We start from the raw sequence: 21,600 nt of genomic DNA on the forward strand, positions 1-21,600 counted from the left end.
TCAGTCAGCAAGATCTTTAGATCTTGGATTCATTTCAGATATAAAGCCTGTAAAATGATATGAGGTTGATGAGTGTTTGACCACTTCCAGTGGTGATTGCTCACACAGTAAACCCAGAATAACAAATCTAAATAAATGCAGGTGAAAGACCTTGTAAACATGTTTGTTGTCTCCATTTTGCAGCACTGAGAGTCACTCAGCAACAGTTTTTTGACTGAAATCAAAGTTTAGGAGGATGTACATACAATGAACGCACTCGTGAACGCGCAGCTCCAGATCGAGAACGTTTTTCGCTCGTTCTCATTGCCCAAAAGCATGATGGGAGAGACACTACTGCGCAGTCTCTATGGGCCGCATAACGCGGAAGTAACCCGGAAGCCAGAAACTTTTTCGGCGTATGCGCCAAGCGAGGAACTTGTATTGAACTGAATGGGCGACATTTTTAGATCCGGCATCCAGGTGTTATTATACATCCATGCTGCGAGGCAGCTACGGAGATCAGAGAGGGACAAAAAGGGAAAACTCCGGTCCTCCATGTCGGGAATCGTGGATGCTTTCCTTCAGTATGACCTTGTTAAGGAAAACTGTGCAAACGAACTGTCAAACAAACGTTGTTGTACTCTTTTGGATTTATTGGGAATCTTCTTGGCGAGTTAATTTGTTTTTGAATGAGAAAGTGCTAAGCTAAACTCACAACGACGATATGCTAATGGCTACCACTGTTAGCCGTGCGTTTGTTGCATGTGTAGTTGTAAAAGTTGGATTTTCTACTGGCTAGCTGCCTGTAACATTGTATGTAAAGATAACAGTTTATATGTACGATGTGAAAGTGTGTGTGCTGTTGTGCACCGAGCACAGCTGTGTTTACTGTGCAATGAATGCACTTTAAAAAAGGGTCTTATTTTCTCTAGTTGCTCCGCGACGTTTGAGGCTTCAGGAGAGCCCTGTTTCTTATTCACTTTGGTAAGAAACGATCTTTATCAATGATTTTTGAATTATTTTGTGATTGTTTGTGCACACTGTAAAAATGTGATTAATGAAATTTGCTAGTATGCATTAAGAAAGTTGAATGTAGATCTTTGAATGTTACTCTGACTGTGTTATACAGGTGAGGTTTTTTTTGATGTATGATTCAACACCGATCCGGTCCAAAGATGGCGAGCCACCCCACCAGGATCCACTGTGATGACGGCTGATACCAGAAGAATTTGAAACTCTTTGGACGGACTGTGAACTTAACTGATTCTGCTTGAGTGGTAGGACAGATCTGCGCTTAATTGCTCCTTTGCACATCCCGCAAGGAGAGAGACCTTACCACTGGACCCGAAAACTTAAAGGTGTGGACTTACACCATAGAGACTGAATCAAATCCCCTGGGGGTGTGTTTTGTTTATTATTTAAAGTGTGTTGGGCCCATTGTTTTTTTGTTTTTGTTTTTTTTTTTGATGTTGTCTATGCTCTTTTATTGAATATAAGTGATTAACCAGGTTGAAAGTGACAGGTTGTGCTGCACTTGTGGCAATCTACATATATTTCAATTAAACCAAACCTTTTGAGTGTGTGTCATTAGTCATCCACCTTGCTCTAGTAGTCGAATCTTAGCAATTTGTCCAGTATTCAGTTAAATATTAAAACCTGTATCCCAACCATTGAGAAGGGTGTTACATAAACACCTGGATGCTCTACTCACATTTCTATGGACACACGCTCTAAAGAAAGCTTCACTCTGGCCCCATGGCCTGTCCTCCCTGACCAGACAATGTGCTTGGCATAATGTTTTTATTGTGGAAGCTCTAACAAGCAAAATAAAGTACATGCCAAAAAAGAGATGCTAACCTACATTTCTAAAAATTATGGGGCACTACATTTATAATTTAACAATTTTTAAAAATATACAGGACATGGTTTCTGTGTCCTCAATGGTAGGTACAGGTATGATTGAGACTTAACACATCTGTTAACAAACCTGTTCATGCTTAACAGAAAAACTTGAAGACTTGCGTCTCATGAGCGTTTAGTGACTTTCATGTATTCAGTGAATATGTCGGCTATAATATTGATTGATTCATAAATGTTAGTAGTAATAGTAGGCGAGAAAACATTTAACCTCATGTGTGACCACAGAAAACACTTGATTAATTATGACATGAGAGATAGCTTAATTGTAACATTTTACTTTATTAGATTACTACAATGACGTGATCCAGGATTTGTAATTGTAAATGCAGTTTCAATAAAAACAGCACCCTGATTAATAACATTAATAACCCATGATTAATAACAGAGACCTCATAATTGAATAGTCTAAAGAAAATTGTTTTACTGTGCAGAAGTAATGGGGTGTGATTACACACTTGGGAAAAATAAAGCAAGATATATTACTTTAGTCACACAAACACAATTATAGCTCTGCTTCTACTTTTCTGTATTACTGACTGCGATTACATGAGAAACTAAAAAGGTTACATAAGATAACTTGCTTATAGCAGGCACGTGACACTTCTGATGTGAAAAACAATTAACTTGAATCAGCAGTAATCATCTATGTCTTCTTTAGTAAAGTTGGACTGAACAATTTCTTTGATTCTTTCAGTCTCTTGAGGTGGAGCTGGTGGCAGAATGGCCTTCAGTTCACCCTCTATTTTTGCCATCCTGGCATCGGTCTTCCTCTCAAAGTCCTGCTTGTTCTTAATGACCAGCTGCAGAATCCCTTTCTGAGCTGCCTGGCAGGATTCCTGCAGATTCTGGCGCTCTTGAAGGAACTCTGGTTTCTCCTTATCCATGGCCATGAGCTTGCCAAGGCTGCTCACTTTGTCCATCAGGTACTTGTTGGACACTTCAGTGTAAGTCCCTGAGATCATATGGACCAGGCTGGCAATGTTGGAGGCTTGAAAGGCCTGGTTGTACAGGAGGTCTTTTGTAAAGTGCTTGCTACTGTAAGAAAGTTTCTTTGTATCTTCAGATGTCTTGACAAAATTGTGCAGTGTCTTGCTCAGGCTAGTTTTGATGATGTTGGAGACCATCTGGAAGAAGCGAACCATCTTCTCCCACTGCTCTTTGACTCTGCCCATGGCATCAAGACCCTTGACCAGCATTTTGATGGTGGTTTCAAAGTCTATCTCTTTGATTTTGCAGTTCTGCATTTCAACCAGAATATCATTGAGCTCCCTCTGATTCTTCTCCATGTTCTCCACACACTTCTCGTATGACTGCCGTGTTTGTTTGAGCTGTTCTCGACTCTGCTCTATGCGGAAACGGGCATTCTCAGTTGCTCTCTGACTAGCAGACTTTTTTTCTGAGCTGTTGTTCTCTGCTTTGAACATCATCGGTGATTTGGGAGTAAGAGCTGGAGAGTTTAAAGTTCCTTTGCTCTTAGAGTCAAAAGCGAGGGCATCATCATTCAACTCCTGGATGTCCTTTATCAGCTGTTTAGTTTCCTTCTCATCCCACTTCTTATCTGGGGTATACTTTGCAAGTTTTTGACATATGGTGAGGCTCTTTGTACAGAGTGACAAAACCTTCTTGCACATTTTGTCCTTTGGCATCCCCTCCACTTCCTGGGAGATCCTTCTAAATTGAGACTGAGTCCATTCAGTCTTTGGGCGTTTATTCTTCTGGTCATACAGGTTCTTCCAGTCTATTCCATCTTCACTGACATACTGACTGAGAGTTGATGCAAGGCTCAGAATCTCTCCAGACTTGCTGCAGACTCTCATTTGTGTGGTCTTATCCACATTTTCATTTGTGTTGTTTTGAACTGGAGACGATCCACCTGCTGTATTGGAAGTACCACTCATTTGAGCAGTCAGTCCATTGAGTATTCCTGTTACAGATGATGTGAGTCCTTCAACAAAATCCATGCCGATCATCTCCCATCCAGAGGGAAGGGAATCCATGGATTGCTTGAAAGCATCTTGTGCTTCCTCCACCTCTTTTGACAAGGCCTCCATTGCTTTCTTGGACTGTTCATTCAGATTTTTAGCAGTCTGCTCCCTCAGTTTGGTCTCTTCCAGTTTCATCTTAACCTTTTCCAGTTCTTCTCCATAAAAGTGTTGAGCATTGACACAGGCCTCCAACAGCTCCTGGATTAAATTGATGACATCAGCATACTTCGTTTCAACATTGCTTGCTAGTATCACACACTCATCTGCAATTTCACGAATATTCTCCAGTTGATTTGGCAGAAGAGTTTCAACAGCTTCATCACTGGCGTTGAAAAGAATGTTGACTGCTGCCTTCAGGTAATCAGGAACTGTGCCTGTGTGGATGCGGATCTGATCCATATTCTTGTGGGCCTCATTGAATGCATGCCAGCCTGAATTACAGATTTGCATAAGACAGGCCCTGAAGGAGTTTGGGTACTTTATGTACTGGTAACCCTTCTCAGGGGGGTTCTCGTTGATGGAGAAGTCATCACAGGAGGAAATGAAGACAAGTTCCCCCATGATGGCAATAGAGAGAGGAGCAGGAGTCAGATACTCCTCCCAATTTGCATTGGGTTGCATCAACATCTTGGTGGTTTCTCGCATCTCTGCTGCAGTGGTGAGACTTTGAGTAGTCTTTGCAATTTGGTTGGCCATGTTGTGCACTGTTGAAAAAGGGAGAAACAGATGTCAGGTATTTTCCTTTTTAGTCAAAACTGCTTTTGGTGAGATTGTTAACCCTCTAAAGTGTTTCTTGCTCTACAACACTACTCTCAGAACCTCTTGCTCATTAGCCTGCCTGACATAAGTGATGAGATTGTGGAAACAAAGAAGCTTTAAGGATGACACCTTTGAAGATTTGGTGATCGTTAGACAACTTGCACGGCCAAGCACAAGCTTTCACTGAAAACCTCCTCCTCTCAACTTCACAACTGATGACCATTTATATTCAGGAAACATCTCAAGGGAAGGAAGTAACATAAAAAGGACGCAAACATGACATGAAGCCAAGATAAAAACAGCGGGAGCATGTAAAAAAGGAGAAGAACAAATGCTTTGTAATCAGACAGTTATGGTGACAATGATCTGAAAAAGCTGGAGGACTGGATCTATGTCTGTTAATGCGACGGATGATGACAACTGAAATACAGACAAGACCGTCCAATGACCAAGAAGCATTAAAAAACACACTCCACACACACACACACAATTAGTTTGATTTGCTTTGCTTCCATCTAAAACAGCCCCCCCCCCCCCCCCCCCCACCACCACCACCACCACCACCACACACACACACACTACACATTTTTTGTCTCAAAATTGGATAATTTATGTCAATTATTACATTTGTATATTATTTGTTTGTGATATATATGCCTCACATTAATGGGTTAATCTCTGTACCTGTTTTATCTTTTTCTTACTTTAATTCATTTATCCCTGTTGCAAACATATATAAGATTTTGAATAAACAAATTAAATTATGTAGTAACATAGATTTAATAACAGGGAATAGCCTGTCAAAATATCTAACCAGACAGGACAATATGTCCCAGATTAACAGAAGCAGCAGTGAGTTTAAGTGTTAAACAGTTATTCCTTTAGGTATTCAATTGCCAGTTTGCTGATTTAACGTCCACAGGTATTCTTGTACTCTTGACAAACTAAGTAACTGAATTCTGATTTGCAGTCTTTAGGAATATAAAAATATCAGTCCACTTACCTTTCCTGTTGAAATGAGGAGACTCTGCTTTAGCTGAGAGGAGACTCTGCTTTAGCTGAGGGGCGTATGCTGAAATGACCTCTATAAATACAGACCTCCCCTCATGACAGCTGGATTCTATTTTACTCTTCTTCAACTTTCACTTCCAGTCTGATGCCTCTCAGTTTATCTGAAATCATGTGACCAGACACATAGACAGACTGTCTCCCCCTCTCTCTCTCTCTCTCACACACACTCACACACACACACACACATACACACTCTCACACACACACTACTGACCCTTCAGTAATTCTGTGTATTGTACAAAGGGCAGATTCATTCAACTACATTTCCAGATATTTAAATCTGTTTGGAAATGATTCAAAATTAATGGTGCATTCAAAATCGATGTATTTAAAATGTTATGCATAAAACATTTCACAAGAATAATTAGATTTTGGTGCTCAAAGGTCAAAGGTCCAGGTCACAGTGACCTGGCAGGTGGGCCCTAGCTCCTTCAGTCTGATTGTCTGCCTCGCTGTAATGTGTTTCACCTCTGTTTAATTGCCCTTGCCTCCTTTGTGTAGTTTAGTCTCTGTCTTCTCCTTTGTCTTCGTCAGTTCGTCTGGTTTTCCTGTTTTGTTTCTGTATTCTCCAGTAAGGTTTTCCTCGTGTTTTCTTGGCATTTGGTTAGTTATCCTTTTTATGTTTTGCCTGCCTGTTTTTGGATTTTGGATTATCTTCTGCCTGCACTGGATTGGTTATCTCTCTTAATTTAGTTTTTTTCACTATTTTGATTTGAGGACCTTCAGTAAATTTTCATTTTTTTGTTTGACTAAACTCTTGAACGACATCTGGTAATCTCTGTCTGCAGTTGGGTCCAGGTATTCTTCAAACACTGTGAACATGAGGTCACGGAGGTCAAGAGGCAGAAACCTTGAAATGAACCAGACTGAGGGTGGATTGTCATCTGATTTTTCACTTTCTTTTTCAATCTCCTCATGATTTAGCTGGACTCTCTTTCACTTTCACTGATGCCTCTGCGTTGGGAAAGCACACAGTTTCTCTGAAATCACATGACCACATACCCACACTGTCTCAAATATCAGACATGTTGATATCCTCAGCAGCTTTTTCAGCTGACTCCCACTCCCTCAGAGTTTAAATCGCAGAGCTGTGAGTAACTGTGGGTCCATTGTAGTGAAGACAGCACAGAGGGTTCTTACACAGGTAGGCTTACAGACATATCCAACACACCTGTGATCTATGCTATTGTGAACCTTAAGTCTATGTTGTCTATACTGAAATTAAGAATGTATGGCTGGCTGAGTTCTTTTACATTTAATTAGGACCTGTTGTTTTTGAAACCTTGGTGTCATTTTTGACCAGGACTTGTCCTTTACTTCACATATAAAGCAAGTCTCTAGGACAGCCTTCTTCCACCTGCGCAATATTGCTAAAATCAGACCCATTCTGTGTCTAGAGGATGCTGAAAAACTAGTTCATGCATTTGTTACCTCAAGACTGGACTACTGTAACTCTTTATTGTCAGGATGTCCCAAAAATTCAGTAAAAAGCCTCCAATTGATCCAGACTGCGGCAGCACGAGTACTGACAGGAACTAGGAAACGGGATCACATCTCTCCTGTGTTAGCTTCTCTGCATTGGCTCCCTGTAAACTCCAGGATAGAATTTAAAATCCTCCTCCTCACCTACAAAGCCATTAATGGTCAGGCACCATCGTGCCTTGGAGAGCTTATAGTTCCCTATTTTCCCAATAGGACACTTCGCTCTCTAAATGCAGGTCAACTTGTGGTTCCCAGAGTTTGAAAGAGTAGAATGGGGGGCAGAGCCTTCAGCTATCAGGCTCCTCTCCTGTGGAACCAGCTCCCAGTGTGGGTTCGGGAGGCAGACCCCCTCTCTACCTTTAAGATCAGGCTTAAAACTGTCTTGTTTAGTAAAGCTTATAGTTAGGGCTGGCTCGGGTATGTCCTGACCCATCCCCCAGCTATGCCGCTATAGAGCTAGACTGCTGGGGGATTCCCATGATTCACTGGGCGCTCTCTCTCTATTTCTGTCTCTCTCCCTCTCTCTCTCTCTCGATAACTTCATGCCATTAACTTTGTATTTTTTTCTCTCCCGTAGTTTGTGCTTCTCCTCTCTCTCCCTCTCTCTGTCCTCATTCTGCAGGTATCTCTGCCTTGGGAGCAGCAGGATCCAGATCCACCACTACTCATCATTACTATTAACCACTGTTACCTGTCATTATTATTGATAACACCATTACCTACACAGCTGTTCCTGGTCTCTCTCTCTTCTCTCCCCTCTCCTCCCCCCACCCCCTCTTTCTATCTTCTCCTAAACCCAACCGGTCGAGGCAGACGGCCGCCCACCCTGAGCCCGGTTCTGTTGGAGGTTTCTTCCTGTTAAAAGGGAGTTTTTCCTCCCCCCTGTCGCCAAGCGCTTGCTCGTTGTGGGAACTGTTGGGTTTTTTGTCTGTAACAAAGTAAGGTCTTGACCTTACCCTGTAAAGTGCCTTGAGATAATGTATATTATGATTTGGCGCTTTACAAATAAAATTGAATTGAATTGAATTGAAAAGAGAGAGAGAGAGAGACCAGGAACAGCTGTATAGGTAATGGTGTTATCAATAATAATGACAGATAACACTGGAGAACACAGTTTTTGTTGAGTTAGGTCTGACAGCAGTTTTTAACTAATTTTTGGGTGTGGAATCCAAAACTGATCTCAGTTTTTCTCTATCACGTCAAGTTTTTGAACTATAGGATCCCCGTTTTCTTAAAACATATGAAAAATACTGTATTTAACAGATATGTGTTTGTTTTATAAAAATTTACAAATATTGACATACAATGAAATATGAAAGAAACAGCTGCAACTGCAATGTTTATTTAACACTATTATGTTTTTACAAAGGATATGGCTACTGTAATTATAATTGTGTGCAGACATGATCTGGAACAAAGGAAATATATACCTATGTAAATAAAACACTAAGATGGAATAGTTACAAGCTTTGAAAACTAAAAAAACAGCATAAAACGAAATAGAACTTACAACGGTATGCCCATGGTTATAAGGTTAAGAGAAAAGCCAGCACAAATCCTCTTAATTCCTACTGTGTGAGCTTTCTGTTTGCAGATATTGATAGTACTGACCTATGACCCCGCTCGCCGCACTGAGTCAATTGTGACTGCACAAACAAGTTGCCACGTAGCTGTTGATGAGTCCAATCGTAATCAGATGGCAAGTCTTACAACAGCTAATCAGTGGAATTTTGCTTATCTGGAGGGTAAGCTGTGGAGAAAAAAACTGACTGCAATTTTGGAATCAGCGTGCCAATTTTAGTTTTAATCAGCATAAAAATATAACTCAACAGAAATTCTTTTTCAAATTGTTCCCCAGTGTAATGATTGTTGTTGTTGTTGTTATAGGACCCAAGTACCAAGTGGTGCTAAAAGATAATCTCATACAAACCATTGACACAGATGTAGGTTAATGTGCAGTAACATGGCTTCATCATATTCATGGCAGAGTGAGCTTGTTACAGGAAAATGATCACACTTTCTTTTTTTCATTCTTAATATGATTATAATCTCAATACAAATCTTTATTTTTTTTTTCGTAGTTCTTGAAATTATCAAGAACACATGCACTGTTTTCACAGCTATGCAGCAAGAAATTAATGTTACCTGTAATTTCTTCATGTGTACATGAAAATGACAAATGTGTGTTTGAGGTCATTTAATTAATGACTTCTATTGGATGTTGCTATATCAAGGATGAAGCGTACTGGTCACTAGGTGGTAATATTAGAAATATTAGGGGATTAGGAGACTGATTCCTCCCCTCAAGACTGAACTTGACTCTCCTGAGTGGGAAGGATGAGCATGTAGGGACAAGACTGGAATTGGGCCTGTGTTTTCCCCTCAGTGCTTGTCACTTTGTCTCTTTCAGTTCCTGTTCAGTTACCTGAGTATTTCCCCTGAATTTCCCCTAAGTTTCTTTATCAGAGCACTGGTTCTCAAACATTTTCACATCAAGGACCCTAACTGACACAAATTAAACTATAGACCCCCCCTTGATAATGTTTTAGATGTTTTATTACAAAAAGTGTGTCATACCTATGATTAAAATAGTCACACATTCTGTCATTGTGTTACTTATAGATGGAATCATAGTGAAAATTAATTATCCCTCTTTTTGTTGGGTTTGTCCCCTAGCCTCACTTTGAGATCCACTGTATTGAAGTACCCTCTGTGCACCTACCATCCATCATGATTGTCTTATGTTTTACAGATTTCATGACCAAACAGTGAAGTGTGCTGCAAATACTCAATACAACCAAACACAGAAACGCACTGAAACCAGCCGAGACGCTAGAGGAAGTGTTTCCCAGGGGACACAAAAAGTGATGAACCCATCTGGGAAGCACTTGTTATTCAATGCTTTGGGTCTTTTGAAGTTATTGAAGTCAACTACTCATAAAATGATCTAAAAAGTAATTTTCTGTAGCTTCAGGTCAGGCATCAGTGTCTGAATCAGGTTCAGTATCAACAGAAAACCAGCAGAGGCCTCTTTTGTTTTTGTTTTGAATCTAGTGATCATTTCCCTTTTCTGTGCTGATCACAATCAACTACTCTTTTCTTCCCTCCTCCATGTTTCTTTGATGTTCTGTAATTTTCTACAGGTATTGATTTTTACTCTTTTTATACATGTGCATTGGTGTCTGATCACTTTCACTGGAAGTTCTAGGAGGTGTGGAGGCCCTAAAAATGTCTCTACCTTCTTCTGTTGTTTCACGTACATCCTCCTCACTGGCAGATAATTCACTGAAACTCTTCAACTTCCTTCATCTCTTTGTTTCTTATACTTCAAAAAGGAAAAGGAAAGAAATATTTCATACTTCACTGGGCCGCCCTTCAACCTTTTCCAGTGGTTCCTCTCTTTGGTCTGCTCTGATTTTATCTTTCCTTCTGTATAAGTGAACTAAAGTATTTGTTTTCATCTTGCAGTGATCACCTATCCAGCTTTCACTTATTCATCAATCGGGTCGTTTCTTGTGGGTACGTATTGGAGTTCACGGTATTGAAACTGCATGCTGCCTAACTGGTATTAAATTGATCTTTCACCGATCTTCACAGTACATCACTGTGAACACCGCGATATGTTCAATTAGATTTTGATTATACACTTAGCATCAGTAATCATTTCTATTGATTAGGCCTTCTGAATAGAAATAGTGCTTTTAAGTGATGTTTGCCACTGATCACACTCATCATGGTTTGACCTTAGAGGATCTGGCTAACTGAGTTCTTTGGAAATATAACACTATACTTTAGCAGCGGGCTCCACAGCTCATCTGAGGTCTGTGTGTTCAGTTTCTAAGCTTTGACCCTTTCCTCTCTGCGCTAAGATCTATGGAGCAGCAGAGCTGGGAGTTGAGGAAAGTGGCCCATGCTGTGATTGGTCCACTGAAGAGTGGACTCCAGTCCTACAACAGTGTCTTAGAGATGCTCCTCAGTATAAAAGCAGACATTGTCCTTCCTGGAAGCCAGGCCTTTTGTGATATCAGAGGACAGATTGAGAACATGAAGCAACAGATGGAGGTGTCGGAGCTGGTCGCCAGAGAAGAGCTTCAACACCTGGATGAGCAGACTGAGCGTCTCACTGCAGAACAGAGTAATTTAGCAGGGCAGAAAAGGAGGAGAGAGTGTGAGTTAAATGACCTGAATATAAAGCTGGAGTCACACAGATCCTCTCTGAGGAGTTACACTGAAGCTCTGGAGACAGAGAGGAGAAACCTGAGGTCGGCAGAGGGCACCCTGAGCGACATGAGAGCAAAGAGAGACGAGGCAGAGAGAGTACGGAACGCAGGGATCGGCATCATGTTCATCCCAATCGTGGGATGGATTGCTGGTAAGTAAATACAGTTATTTTAAACATTGTTATGTAATCAAGTAATTGTATAGCTAACTAAAATAAATAGGGGACTATGCAGGTAAGAAAAAAAACTTTTGGACAGCTCAGATTACCAACATGTTTTTTAATTTTTAAGACACTTTACCTGTTCTCAGGGTCGATTATGGTTGGTGTTGGTCAAACGGACATGGACCAGGCCTCTGATGCTGTAGACAGAGCGAAGCAGGAGGTAGAGTGCTGTGAATCTCAGGTGAGCTCATACTCTCACAAAGTGTCTGAGTACAATTCCGCGATCTGCAGAGCTCAGCGTGACATCCAAGAAGTTGACAATAAGATTCATGAGACGGAGGCCAAACTGCGCAACCTGTCTGGGAAGCGATGGAATGTTGCTGCTCTTCAGGATAAAATGAGACGAGCTGTCCATCAGCTGGGGCTGCTGTGTGGGGTGGGCAGTGTGGCCGAGCTGCAGACCCGACATCTGATCCTGCTGAGCCCTGTGATAAAGGTGATAGAGGAGATGACAGCAGCACTGGGCCACATGACGGGAGATCAGCTGCTGCACACAGAAGGCATCAAGAGCCTGATGTGGGACATGAGGATGAACCACGATAAACTGAAAGAACTGGCTGACACCAAGAAGAGTTCAGATGATGATTACTACTGATTGGCAATTCTGTCTCTGTTTGCTGTGATGTAGTTTGTTTTTCATTTGTTTTGTTGTTATTGCTTCGTAAAATTTCTCTTCTTTAATCTTTGTAAGATTTGCATTAATGTAAACCCAGTCTCCTTTGAAATGTAAGCATTAGCTGTACTGCTGAAACATTATGTTGTTCAAGATAACACTCGACCTTGCATGATCTTGTTTGTTTTTTTCTTGTTTGCTCCTTGTGTATGGTCAGTAATTAGTGCAATTGTTCACAGGTGCATACTAATTTGCATAGATGCACCTGAGGCCAATCTGACATTAAAAGCTGGATGTTCATTGGCTGGTGTAAGTTTGAAAGACAAAAGAAACACACAGAGGGATTTTTACTCTGCACCTTTACTTGGACAATACTGATCACACCCCACCTCCAGGTCGTCTCAGCACACTCCAGCACAATCACAAATATTTATACAAGCATGGACACATGGGCTGCAAATCAAAACTTAACAGAAAATACTGTATTATTAACTCAAATCAAGTGATATGATCAAACTAAAATAACAAATAAACAGCCCTCCCAAATACTCAGAACAGAGCTTCACACACACATTTACATTTGCGTAGCAGCACCTATCTTTTCATGTATGAACAGTGTGGGAAATATTGTAAGTTTTATTTTCATTATTTTTTCAGTTTTCCATCTTCTTTGACTTTCCATATCATAAGCTCCATACAGGCAGCAGCGTCCTCTGCAGTGTCATGGCCACAAACTGGGAGAAAAAGTAATACATTATTTAAACACATGCAAACAATGACAGTCACACCCTCGGCAGTAAATCAGTCAGATTGCTTAAAATACATACACATATTTTGGTAATATTTACACTCAATTTATAGTATGATTGCAATTTTGTCTTTATTTGAACTTGATTTTGATTCAGATGGATGGTAGGTGGTAAACGTTAGAAGAACATTCAAATAAAACAAGACACTTGTATGGTGGCTGTAGGTAATCCATGATGACCCACCACTCTCTTGGATGATCCTCCGGAGGTATTCAGCAGTGAGATTGTTGAGGGTCAGCCTGTGAGGGGGGCCCAGACGGTGGGGGAAGACCACCGATGTGTCCACCACCGTTCCATGGAGCAACTACAGCAAAGAGGAAGATAGCTAAAGTTCTTATTACCGGATAAACCCTCTTAGGGAATGTGAAAATTACTCACCGATGATAAATCACCTTACCTTTTAGCTGAAGTGTGGATTTAATTGGTGGAAAGTACAATATTAAAAGGTACTGGTACAGTAGTTCCATTTTACACAACTTTATACTTTTACTCTCAACATTTTATAGGGAAATACTACTTTTACTCCACTACATTTATCCAACAGCCAGAGCTAACGCTTACTTTGCAGATTGAGAGTATATAAAGTCAAAGTATGTTTTGTTGCTAATATTTTTGTACTTTTACTTGTGACAGTATTCCTGGGTAACTTTGAAAACAAACAACCCACACAGAGAAACAGTATTACCAACTCTGCAGCCAAAGTGAGTAATACAGGCAGCACTAGCAATCCCTCATGTCAGTCATATAGCATGACTGTACATTCATTGGTCCAGAATGATTTAAAGTAAGTGTATTCAGATTCTAAAGGAATAAGAACAGGATGTAGTTTTAACCCTTGACCACTGTTCCTTTTAATCAATTAATGTAGATCCTTTCATAACCTATGAAACAGTTTGGCAGTTTTTAAAGCTGATAGTTTTCTAATGTGGCTTTGGGAAAAAAAAGGAAACCCAGACATTAGATGATACAGCTCCAATAATCAGTCTATTAAAAAAAAGAACCCAAACACACAACCACCTCTTCACCTATCTGGAAAAAGTGCACCATTTCTAGATTAACCTGTTGATTGTTTTGAGTGTATTTTGCTGAGTGAAAAAAAAAAAAAAAAAAAAAAAGAATGCATGAATGAATAAGTGAAAGCATGACTTATGCTAGAGAATAACATCAAAGGAAAGGCTTGGTTGGGAATTTGAACTTGGCAGAGGGCCATGTTGAAATGTGACTGTCTTGTTATAAACCAGTTTTATGCAAACACTCCTGGTTTTGAATTTTGTGCAATAACACTTGCAACAAACAGATGTTGTGAAAGCAGCTATGCTACAAAAACAGTAATGTTGAAAAAGGTTTTAGTAGTCACCTTCAGGGCACAGAGGTCTGTTTCCAGGCTGTGTCCAATCAGAACGGTGTCAGCCTTAATGAAGCTCAACAAGGTCTCCTGCACCTCTCTGAGGGAGGTGTTGTTACCCTTCACATCTTCTTCACTGATGCCTGAAAACCTACACAGGTAAAATGTCACAAGCTATCGAAAGAGCAGATGGCTCATGTAGTGAGCTTTGAACAACTAAGTTAACATCACTTCTTATTGTAACCTAGCATTTTTATTAGGTTGAATCTTACATTTAAGAGAACTGTATAGTCTTATTTTAATATTAGCCATTTGAAAATCATTTATGACAGAGCAGAGAGCGATTACATGCCACAATCCCATAATAACAATATTACCTGGTGTTATAATCGATGACCTCATTATCAGGTCTGACGAAGGTGTCGTAGATGACTTGCAGACTAGAGTTGACCACCGTCACTCTGGACAGCTCCAGACCATGAACAGTGTAACACTATGAAGACAAACAGTAAACACAGTATTTATATTTTCACTGCATTACCAAAGACTGACAGAATACAGGTCCATCAATATGAAACATCGCCTCTGATGACTTCAAGCGCGCGCACACACACACACACACACACACACACACACACACACACACACACACCAACAGACTTTGTGATCTTAGTTTTTTATGCAACATCTCTATTCAAACCTTCTATATACAATAGAATTTATTATTAGGAACAAATACTATCACAGAATAAGACGATCTGGAACTGGAGTACACCGTGTCAAATGACCATGTCTGATGAAAGAAAAATACTTTGCATCACTTTGGTGTTGCACAATTTTCTTTTGCACATCACCATTTTCAAATGGTGGAAAAGTCTTGAATACTAATGAAACCACCACTACAAATGCAGCTGCTGGAGGCTTAAGCTGAGGTCCAGTGCTCAACATAAGGACAATCTTAAAAACCCTGCCCCTCATGGAAGCTGACATCACCATTTCACAGTCCAACGAGTAGACCCCAGGACAGCTCATATCTGATGGATGTCTGGGGATGGTGGACACAAACCCTTCCAGGCTGAGGGAATCATGGACATGCAACTGTTGAAGAAAAAAGAAAATCAAAAAAGACTAATTTGTACATTCAAGAGGGTCTTTAGGAAATTTCTCACTGTCAATTTCATTTCCTACCTTAAACACCTGACATCCGGGTGCTCCCATGACTCCTTCACAGCAGCTGTAGCGGGTCTCCACACCACCTGGCACTGCAACAGTTTTAAAACATCCCAAATGCTCCAAATACATCTCACACCATCATACATTACAAAGCACAAAACACTGGTGTAGAGCTTCAACAATGACTTGGTTGAAAGAAATTTAATTTGCAATTACTCTGATTATTTTTCAAGCCAAAACACCAGAAATATGGTGGATTCAATATCTCAAATGTGGTACTTTGCCGTTTTTCCTTTTTCCAAACAATTAATCATTACTCACTTAATTGGCAAATAATCCTTATTTACAGCCCTACAATGGTATACTCACCTCTATTCTCAACTCCTTTCCCATAATGATAGTTGCACTCCTCCTTGCGAATGTGTTTGCCTACTTGGCTCACAGAATACGTAGCCCCACATCGACAGCAGATCCTTTTGAGGGCTTTTACCAGCAAAACAGACAAAGCTCATCAGAGAGAAATGTGCTGAGAGACCTGTCACTCCAAGTGCAGCCCAAGTTAAAGGTGCCCTCTAGTGATGCAATAAGAGAACAGCACCAACTGGTCTTTTCAGGGAATTTGAGTACAGCTGGGGTATGATGTTTTCACTTACGGTCTGTGTTGACTTTCTTATTGTCAGCAAAAAGAGCAGCAGAACCAGGTTTCTCTGGGTGCTGGACAGGGTAATTGCTCTCAATCAGCTTTTCCTCAGTCAAAATATAATCCTTCAAACTTTCATACAGTGCCTTTTCATCTGCTGGAAAAATGAACACACTGAGAAGCTGTCAAAAGATTACAATGAAATGACAAATGGATGCAAAGGAAACTAATTCTCACCGTTTCCATTGAACATCTTCAGGTCAAGTGGAATGTTGCCTTTCAACATTTGGCTGTGGACTTTTTTTTCATCTGCATCACAAAAAATTATGACTTATCAGCATCATTTACACATTTCATGAAAACCCATATGGGTTTTCCAGAGATTCTCACCTTTTGCTGAAACAGTGATTTGGTTCTTCAGCCTCTTTAGTAAATTCACTGCAATACTCAGATATTTGAGTTTGTTCACACTGCGATTGTACACAGCCCTTTCTTCAGCAACAGCCTGACAACAATAAAACAGGGAAAATAATAAATACTGTTGTTATCCATACACATTCCATATACATTACGACAGCAGTCGTAACAATATCCAGACTTGCCAGTTTGTCAGTGAGGATGACGTTTAGCAGCATATGCTCACCTTTTCAAAGGCATCATTAACATTGGCTGTTGTTTTAAGGAACTCCTCTGTGAACATGTTGACATAGCGCTGTCGGACATCATGGGGAACCTTGTCTTTTGCAGCCTCGCACTGCTGCTTCAATTTACGTTTAGTAGGCACTGGCTGAAAGAATAAATTCATTATTAATATCTTACAGAGGTATTAAACATTTCAAACTTAAAAATGGATTGAAGTTTAGTTAAAGTCTATAAAAACAGCCCCAACAAAGGTGGATGTTGTTTTACTTCTTACCTTAACAGCAGCAGCATGGACAGGAGGTTGAAGGGCAGTGGAGGAAGCTGGACTTGAATGTGCCGAAGCAGAGATTAGGAAAGATTTACGTGTCGGAGCAGGAATGAGCACAGGTGCTGTTGTGCGGTATCTTTGCACAGGGGTAACTGCAGCTGAATGGTATGTTTGTTTCAAAGCGACAGTGTTCCTATGCACTTGACTGACTGGAGTCAGCACTGAAGAAACTGGGCTGAAACTTGAATTAACAGGCAGAGGGAAGGTGCCCTCTGGGAGGATCAAATGCAAGTTGTTGCCAACTTCGATCACAGCAGGACCCATAGCTATGTAGTTCATGTAATCTATGTGGCAAGACAAAAACACAGGCAGATATGCATTTAAGCAAAACTACTACAATACACCACAATGAGTTTCTGCAAGTACAAGTTTTACATACAAAAACAAGAAAGAAATGCTGATCTACATATAGGATGAGAGGGTAGGCCTCAAGATATTTTACTGGTAGAATGTCAACTTCAAACATGAAAACAGATGTGATGACACAAAAGTAATAACATTACATACACAAATTACAAAAATTAAAGGCTTCAACTTTTTCAGCATTTTATTTCACTTTTGTATTTGGGCATTATTTCATGTTGACATGTAAATGAAAATAAAATAAAGATGGATGGGTTATAAACCTAGTCCAATGGAGCCACCAGATGCTTACCATTTTGGACTGGAGCAGGTTGTGTGCTTGCAGGGGTTTGAATGGGAGGACAGACAGTAGTCTGGGTCTCCGGCTTCCTCTGACAGGTGGCAGAAACAAAAGCCTGACCACCTTTTACTGAAGCAGTCAGCATGGAGGCCCTCTGCTGTACCTGCTGGATCTTGGTAGTGATGGAGGACTGGGAAGCAAATCCTGAAACTGCTGGCTCACGCAGAGGGACCAATACCTGGGGCTGAAGTCTGCTCTTTGCCGCTGGCTGCTGAGTGGAGCAGTTGAAAATTTTAATTTAAAAAAAAAACAAAAAAAAAACTAAACATTAAAGCTCATTTTGCTCATTTCTAATCTCAAAAGGCAGAGGAAAATTGCTATTTTTGCTCAGTGGGTCAATTTCGAGATATCCAGCCATTTTACATCTTATAGTCAAAGTGTATAATCGTTAGGTTATTGTCTTTGAATACGTTATACTTTTCACTGATGTACTTAATTTCCCTCCTGGGTGTCATTTCACACATACACACCAATTTTAAATTTACTGATATAGCCAACACCTTTTTACCAGTTTACTTAAATTGTGTTAGAAAAAGAAAAAAAAAAAAACGCGTTCAAATTATTCATAAAAAATAATTATGAATAATAATATTTATAATAATAAAAAAAGCAAACCTCTACTTTTAAAGGCATCAACTGCTAGAAAACCTTACATTTATTTAATTTCAAGGAATGTCACATTTCCATGTGGTAACATACTAACATCTCTGTACTTTATGATCTAAAGTCTTATTCTGACAGGATAGATATTTTAGTGTATATGGTCACGCTTTGCATGGTACCTCCCCTTAAATGTCTATGTATTTGAAGATTTCAGATTAGCTATGTTGTATTTTCAGTATGTGGCAGTACCTCTGTGTGTTTAGCTTCATGAGCGACCCTCTTCCTTCCTGGTATTGCTTGGGGTGTGACATTTAACTCTGGCCTCTGCACATCCGTAGCTCCAACCTACAAATGACAAGATGAGGGAAAAGATTTCTACACTGGTGAAGAAATTTCTACATTTCAGATCAGGAGTACCTTCAGCATACTTACGGACATGCCGGTTTCCTCTTCCTTTTCCTTATCCTCATTATTTGCCTCCATGAAGATCCTGTAGCATTCTTCCATTGGGTCACTGTCTGACAGCTCCACATCTGAATAGTTGAGCTCTTCCTCCCCAGAGCTTGAGATAATGATAACCTCTTTATTATCTGCCTTCATCAAAAGCTGTTCAGTAGGTTCAGATGATGACTCATCTCTGTTAGTGAAATGTGAGTTGGCAGATGTTGACGAAGGGTGCCAAGTTTTAAATCGCTTGCTGCTTGAACTTGGTTCTGCTTCCTCCTCGTACTTTACAGATGAGGTTTGGTTAATGACAGCTCTATCCTGCATCTTTCCCGGCATTTTGCTTGACATTTTCTGGCTGCCTGGCACCAGTGATTGTACACTTTGCTTGGGAGACCAGTGGTTCTGAACTCTGTTCTGAGCTGACGGCTCTATTGTATGGGCTTGCTTGGTGTGTTGCCTGCATGGGGAGTCTGAGTTTACAGCTTTTGCTTCATAAAAGAGTGAATTCTTTGATGGAAAATTATGGGGTTGCAGTGGATTCATTTTTTCAACACTACAGGACAGCTCACTCTGAGGCAAGTCTACCTGAGACACGTTTTCTTCCTCTTCTAGCCAAAGATTGTTCCAACTCTGATCTTGGTCTGAGGAGGTAGGAAGACTCGCAGGTTCAGGATTGTTCTTTTTCTGACATTCACTTCCCAGATCTTTTAAACATCCAGTTAAGTCAATTACACTCCCATCAACTGGTGTATTCTCACATCTTTTGTTCTCATAAGGAGTAGACAGATATTGAGTGTTTTCAACACCACAATGATTATCAATTTTATTAGCTTCTACTCTTGATGCACATGGAGTTGCGACCTGGCACGTCTCAGCGTTTGTAAGGCACAGCAGTGAAGGCTCAAGTAAAGCAGGTGCTGGTTTGAGCTCCTTTAATTCTCCTTTTGTACCCTCCGATTTGCCAGCAACAGAGTCAACAAGTTTCTGAGTTTTACCTCTTTTTTTGTCAGGTGAGGAAGGAATGTCAATAATCAGGATGCCATCTTCATTAGGGTCATCAAGTGGCTCTGGGGATGGCAATTGGGAAAGCTGAGCCTGAGTGACTGGCTTCTTTGGGTCACAAGGTACAGTGTCTCTTTCCCTTTTCAAACCTTGTCCATTTTTCAACTTCTGCTCCTTACCTGATGAGCTGTAAGACCGCAAGTCAGCAGAAAAGTTGGACAGGGGGTCATACTCCAAATCAGTCCTTGGTTTTGAGTTGTCAACCACGTATTTTCTTGCTCTGGATGATGTCTTAGTTTTGTCTATGCATGAACGCTGTGCATAAGAACCTTTATCCACGTGTTTAATTGCAATCTCAGACTTGGAAACTGAGACATTTGGTGCAGTGCTTCTCCCGTCTGCCTGTCCAGTTTGGTAGTGTGACAGTCGCTTTTGCTCTTGCTCCACCTCGTGTGTTACAGTTTCGATCTCCTTGTTGATCCGCTCCAGCTCCTGAAGGCAGACATCTCTGGTCTCCTCACTCACTGGTGTCCCACAAACAAAAGATGGGTAGCCATTTTGGACACCTGTTAAATGGGAATACAAAGTGAGATTTTCTAAAATGAACTTTTTGTTATGAAGCCAAAAATAATTTTCTGAAACATGACAACCATAAAGTTCCTAACTAACTCTCGTTCAGGTCCAAGCCCCAGTAAGCCATCAGGACCAACTCCCTATAGTTATATTTGTGATATTGTAGCAAATAATATAGTAAGATTTATTAGGTAAATTATAAATTAGCAGTATGGATCACATTTACAATCCTATTTTGTGTTCCAATTTGTTTCTGTTTGTGTTAATGATTTTTTTTATGCTTTTATGTTTAACCTGCAAATTGCCCCTTCAGCTACTGTATGAATTTAGTGTGATGAAGAGCGTAAGGCAGCACGAATAATGAAAATAGCATCGATGTTCCTTCTTCCGGTAATTACGGATGTGGTTAAATATTATGCACTACACTTAAATCACACAGATTCAGACAAAAATGCATCAAAATTATTCAGGTGGCTAACATAAAAATATGTAACTTAACTCGTTTTACTTGCCTAGAGTAGCAAAGACGTTTTCACTTGAAAAAAAAAGTATAAGGTTAGAAATTTGTTTTTAAAGGCAGTCTAACCTACTTTAAACTATAACTGTATTTCTTTCCATTTAAATGCATTTCAAAGTTTTTACACAGTCAAAACAAGCTAACGCTTCCCGAATGTAGCATGTAGCTTCAACACACCTCAAAACACTGACCTGCCGAATCCGGATTGACTATCTTTGATTTATATGAGGCTCCAAATACGTCCCGCACTTCTGTGGCATGTTTGTAGGGACAGTGAGGCCGCTCACAACGCTTGGACAGAGGACAGTTTATGTCTACAAAGAAACCAGACGAGGGAAACATCGGCAAAGACGCCACTTTTCCCGATGAGCAGAAAAACAGTTTGACTGATTAACGGTCCTCCGACAGCTGGTGGATTCAACTGAATTAGGAACGTCAGCTTTGTTTATATAGGCTCCGTTCAGGTGGCGAAACGACCGTTAAAAAGACGTTACCGTGGTTACAGGTTATAGTTAATTCGATAAAAGGGTAAATTAATAAATTAAATAAAAGTAATTTAATCAAA

The 21,600-nt window shown here is 40.3% G+C and overlaps 3 protein-coding genes and 1 long non-coding RNA gene across 7 annotated transcripts in view; 2 read left to right on the plus strand and 2 right to left on the minus strand.

Moving 5' to 3' along the window:
* LOC139624460 (RNA exonuclease 1 homolog) overlaps window positions 1–21,567 on the minus strand; it is a 47,839-nt gene extending 26,272 nt beyond the window's left edge. Inside the window, exons 1-16 of one of the 4 annotated variants that reach the window (XM_071483585.1) lie at window positions 21,227–21,567; window positions 18,929–20,511; window positions 18,746–18,841; window positions 17,846–18,101; window positions 17,137–17,474; window positions 16,864–17,007; window positions 16,611–16,725; window positions 16,458–16,529; window positions 16,234–16,377; window positions 15,950–16,063; window positions 15,596–15,669; window positions 15,401–15,505; window positions 14,785–14,900; window positions 14,420–14,558; window positions 13,246–13,366; window positions 12,596–12,987 (exon numbers count right to left, since the gene is read on the minus strand). In XM_071483585.1, the coding sequence (XP_071339686.1) occupies window positions 12,899–12,987; window positions 13,246–13,366; window positions 14,420–14,558; window positions 14,785–14,900; window positions 15,401–15,505; window positions 15,596–15,669; window positions 15,950–16,063; window positions 16,234–16,377; window positions 16,458–16,529; window positions 16,611–16,725; window positions 16,864–17,007; window positions 17,137–17,474; window positions 17,846–18,101; window positions 18,746–18,841; window positions 18,929–20,511; window positions 21,227–21,377 (3,657 nt within the window). In that variant the 5' untranslated portion in view covers window positions 21,378–21,567 and the 3' untranslated portion in view covers window positions 12,596–12,898. Of the gene's footprint in view, window positions 1–12,595; window positions 12,988–13,245; window positions 13,367–14,419; window positions 14,559–14,784; window positions 14,901–15,400; window positions 15,506–15,595; window positions 15,670–15,949; window positions 16,064–16,233; window positions 16,378–16,457; window positions 16,530–16,610; window positions 16,726–16,863; window positions 17,008–17,136; window positions 17,475–17,845; window positions 18,105–18,745; window positions 18,842–18,928; window positions 20,512–21,226 lie in introns of those variants that run through there. The other 3 variants (XM_071483583.1, XM_071483581.1, XM_071483582.1) reach the window with 3 other exon arrangements.
* LOC139624470 (uncharacterized) lies at window positions 628–2,372 on the plus strand. Its single transcript, XR_011691660.1, has 2 exons — window positions 628–963; window positions 1,109–2,372. It is a non-coding gene; the product is annotated as an uncharacterized lncRNA (long non-coding RNA).
* Window positions 2,159–5,800, minus strand: LOC139624463 (early endosome antigen 1-like). Its single transcript, XM_071483595.1, has 2 exons — window positions 5,647–5,800; window positions 2,159–4,588 (listed from the first exon to the last, which is right to left on the minus strand). Exon 2 carries the CDS (start codon window positions 4,578–4,580, stop codon window positions 2,529–2,531), a length of 2,052 nt encoding a protein of 683 aa, XP_071339696.1. The 5' UTR covers window positions 4,581–4,588; window positions 5,647–5,800; the 3' UTR covers window positions 2,159–2,528.
* LOC139624469 (myosin-11-like) lies at window positions 9,970–12,553 on the plus strand. The gene is made up of 4 exons (XM_071483606.1): window positions 9,970–10,060; window positions 10,665–10,715; window positions 11,066–11,568; window positions 11,727–12,553. Exons 3-4 carry the CDS (start codon window positions 11,070–11,072, stop codon window positions 12,233–12,235), a joined length of 1,008 nt encoding a protein of 335 aa, XP_071339707.1. The 5' UTR covers window positions 9,970–10,060; window positions 10,665–10,715; window positions 11,066–11,069; the 3' UTR covers window positions 12,236–12,553.
* Window positions 21,568–21,600: the final 33 nt, after the last annotated feature.

This window comes from Trachinotus anak, unplaced genomic scaffold, assembly GCF_046630095.1.
Source record: "Trachinotus anak isolate AG129_WGS33_773 ecotype Australia unplaced genomic scaffold, CSIRO_AGI_Tana_v1 ptg000008l, whole genome shotgun sequence".
Classification (NCBI taxonomy): domain Eukaryota; kingdom Metazoa; phylum Chordata; class Actinopteri; order Carangiformes; family Carangidae; genus Trachinotus; species Trachinotus anak.

Excerpts from the sequence above, each read along its gene's own strand:
- LOC139624469 (XM_071483606.1), top strand. The coding sequence starts at position 11,070 with ATGGAGCAGCAGAGCTGGGAGTTGAGGAAAGTGGCCCATGCTGTGATT. Across the intron at positions 11,569-11,726 it reads AATCGTGGGATGGATTGCTG|GGTCGATTATGGTTGGTGTT; the intron begins GTAAGTAAATAC and ends ACCTGTTCTCAG.
- LOC139624463 (XM_071483595.1), bottom strand. The coding sequence starts at position 4,580 with ATGGCCAACCAAATTGCAAAGACTACTCAAAGTCTCACCACTGCAGCA.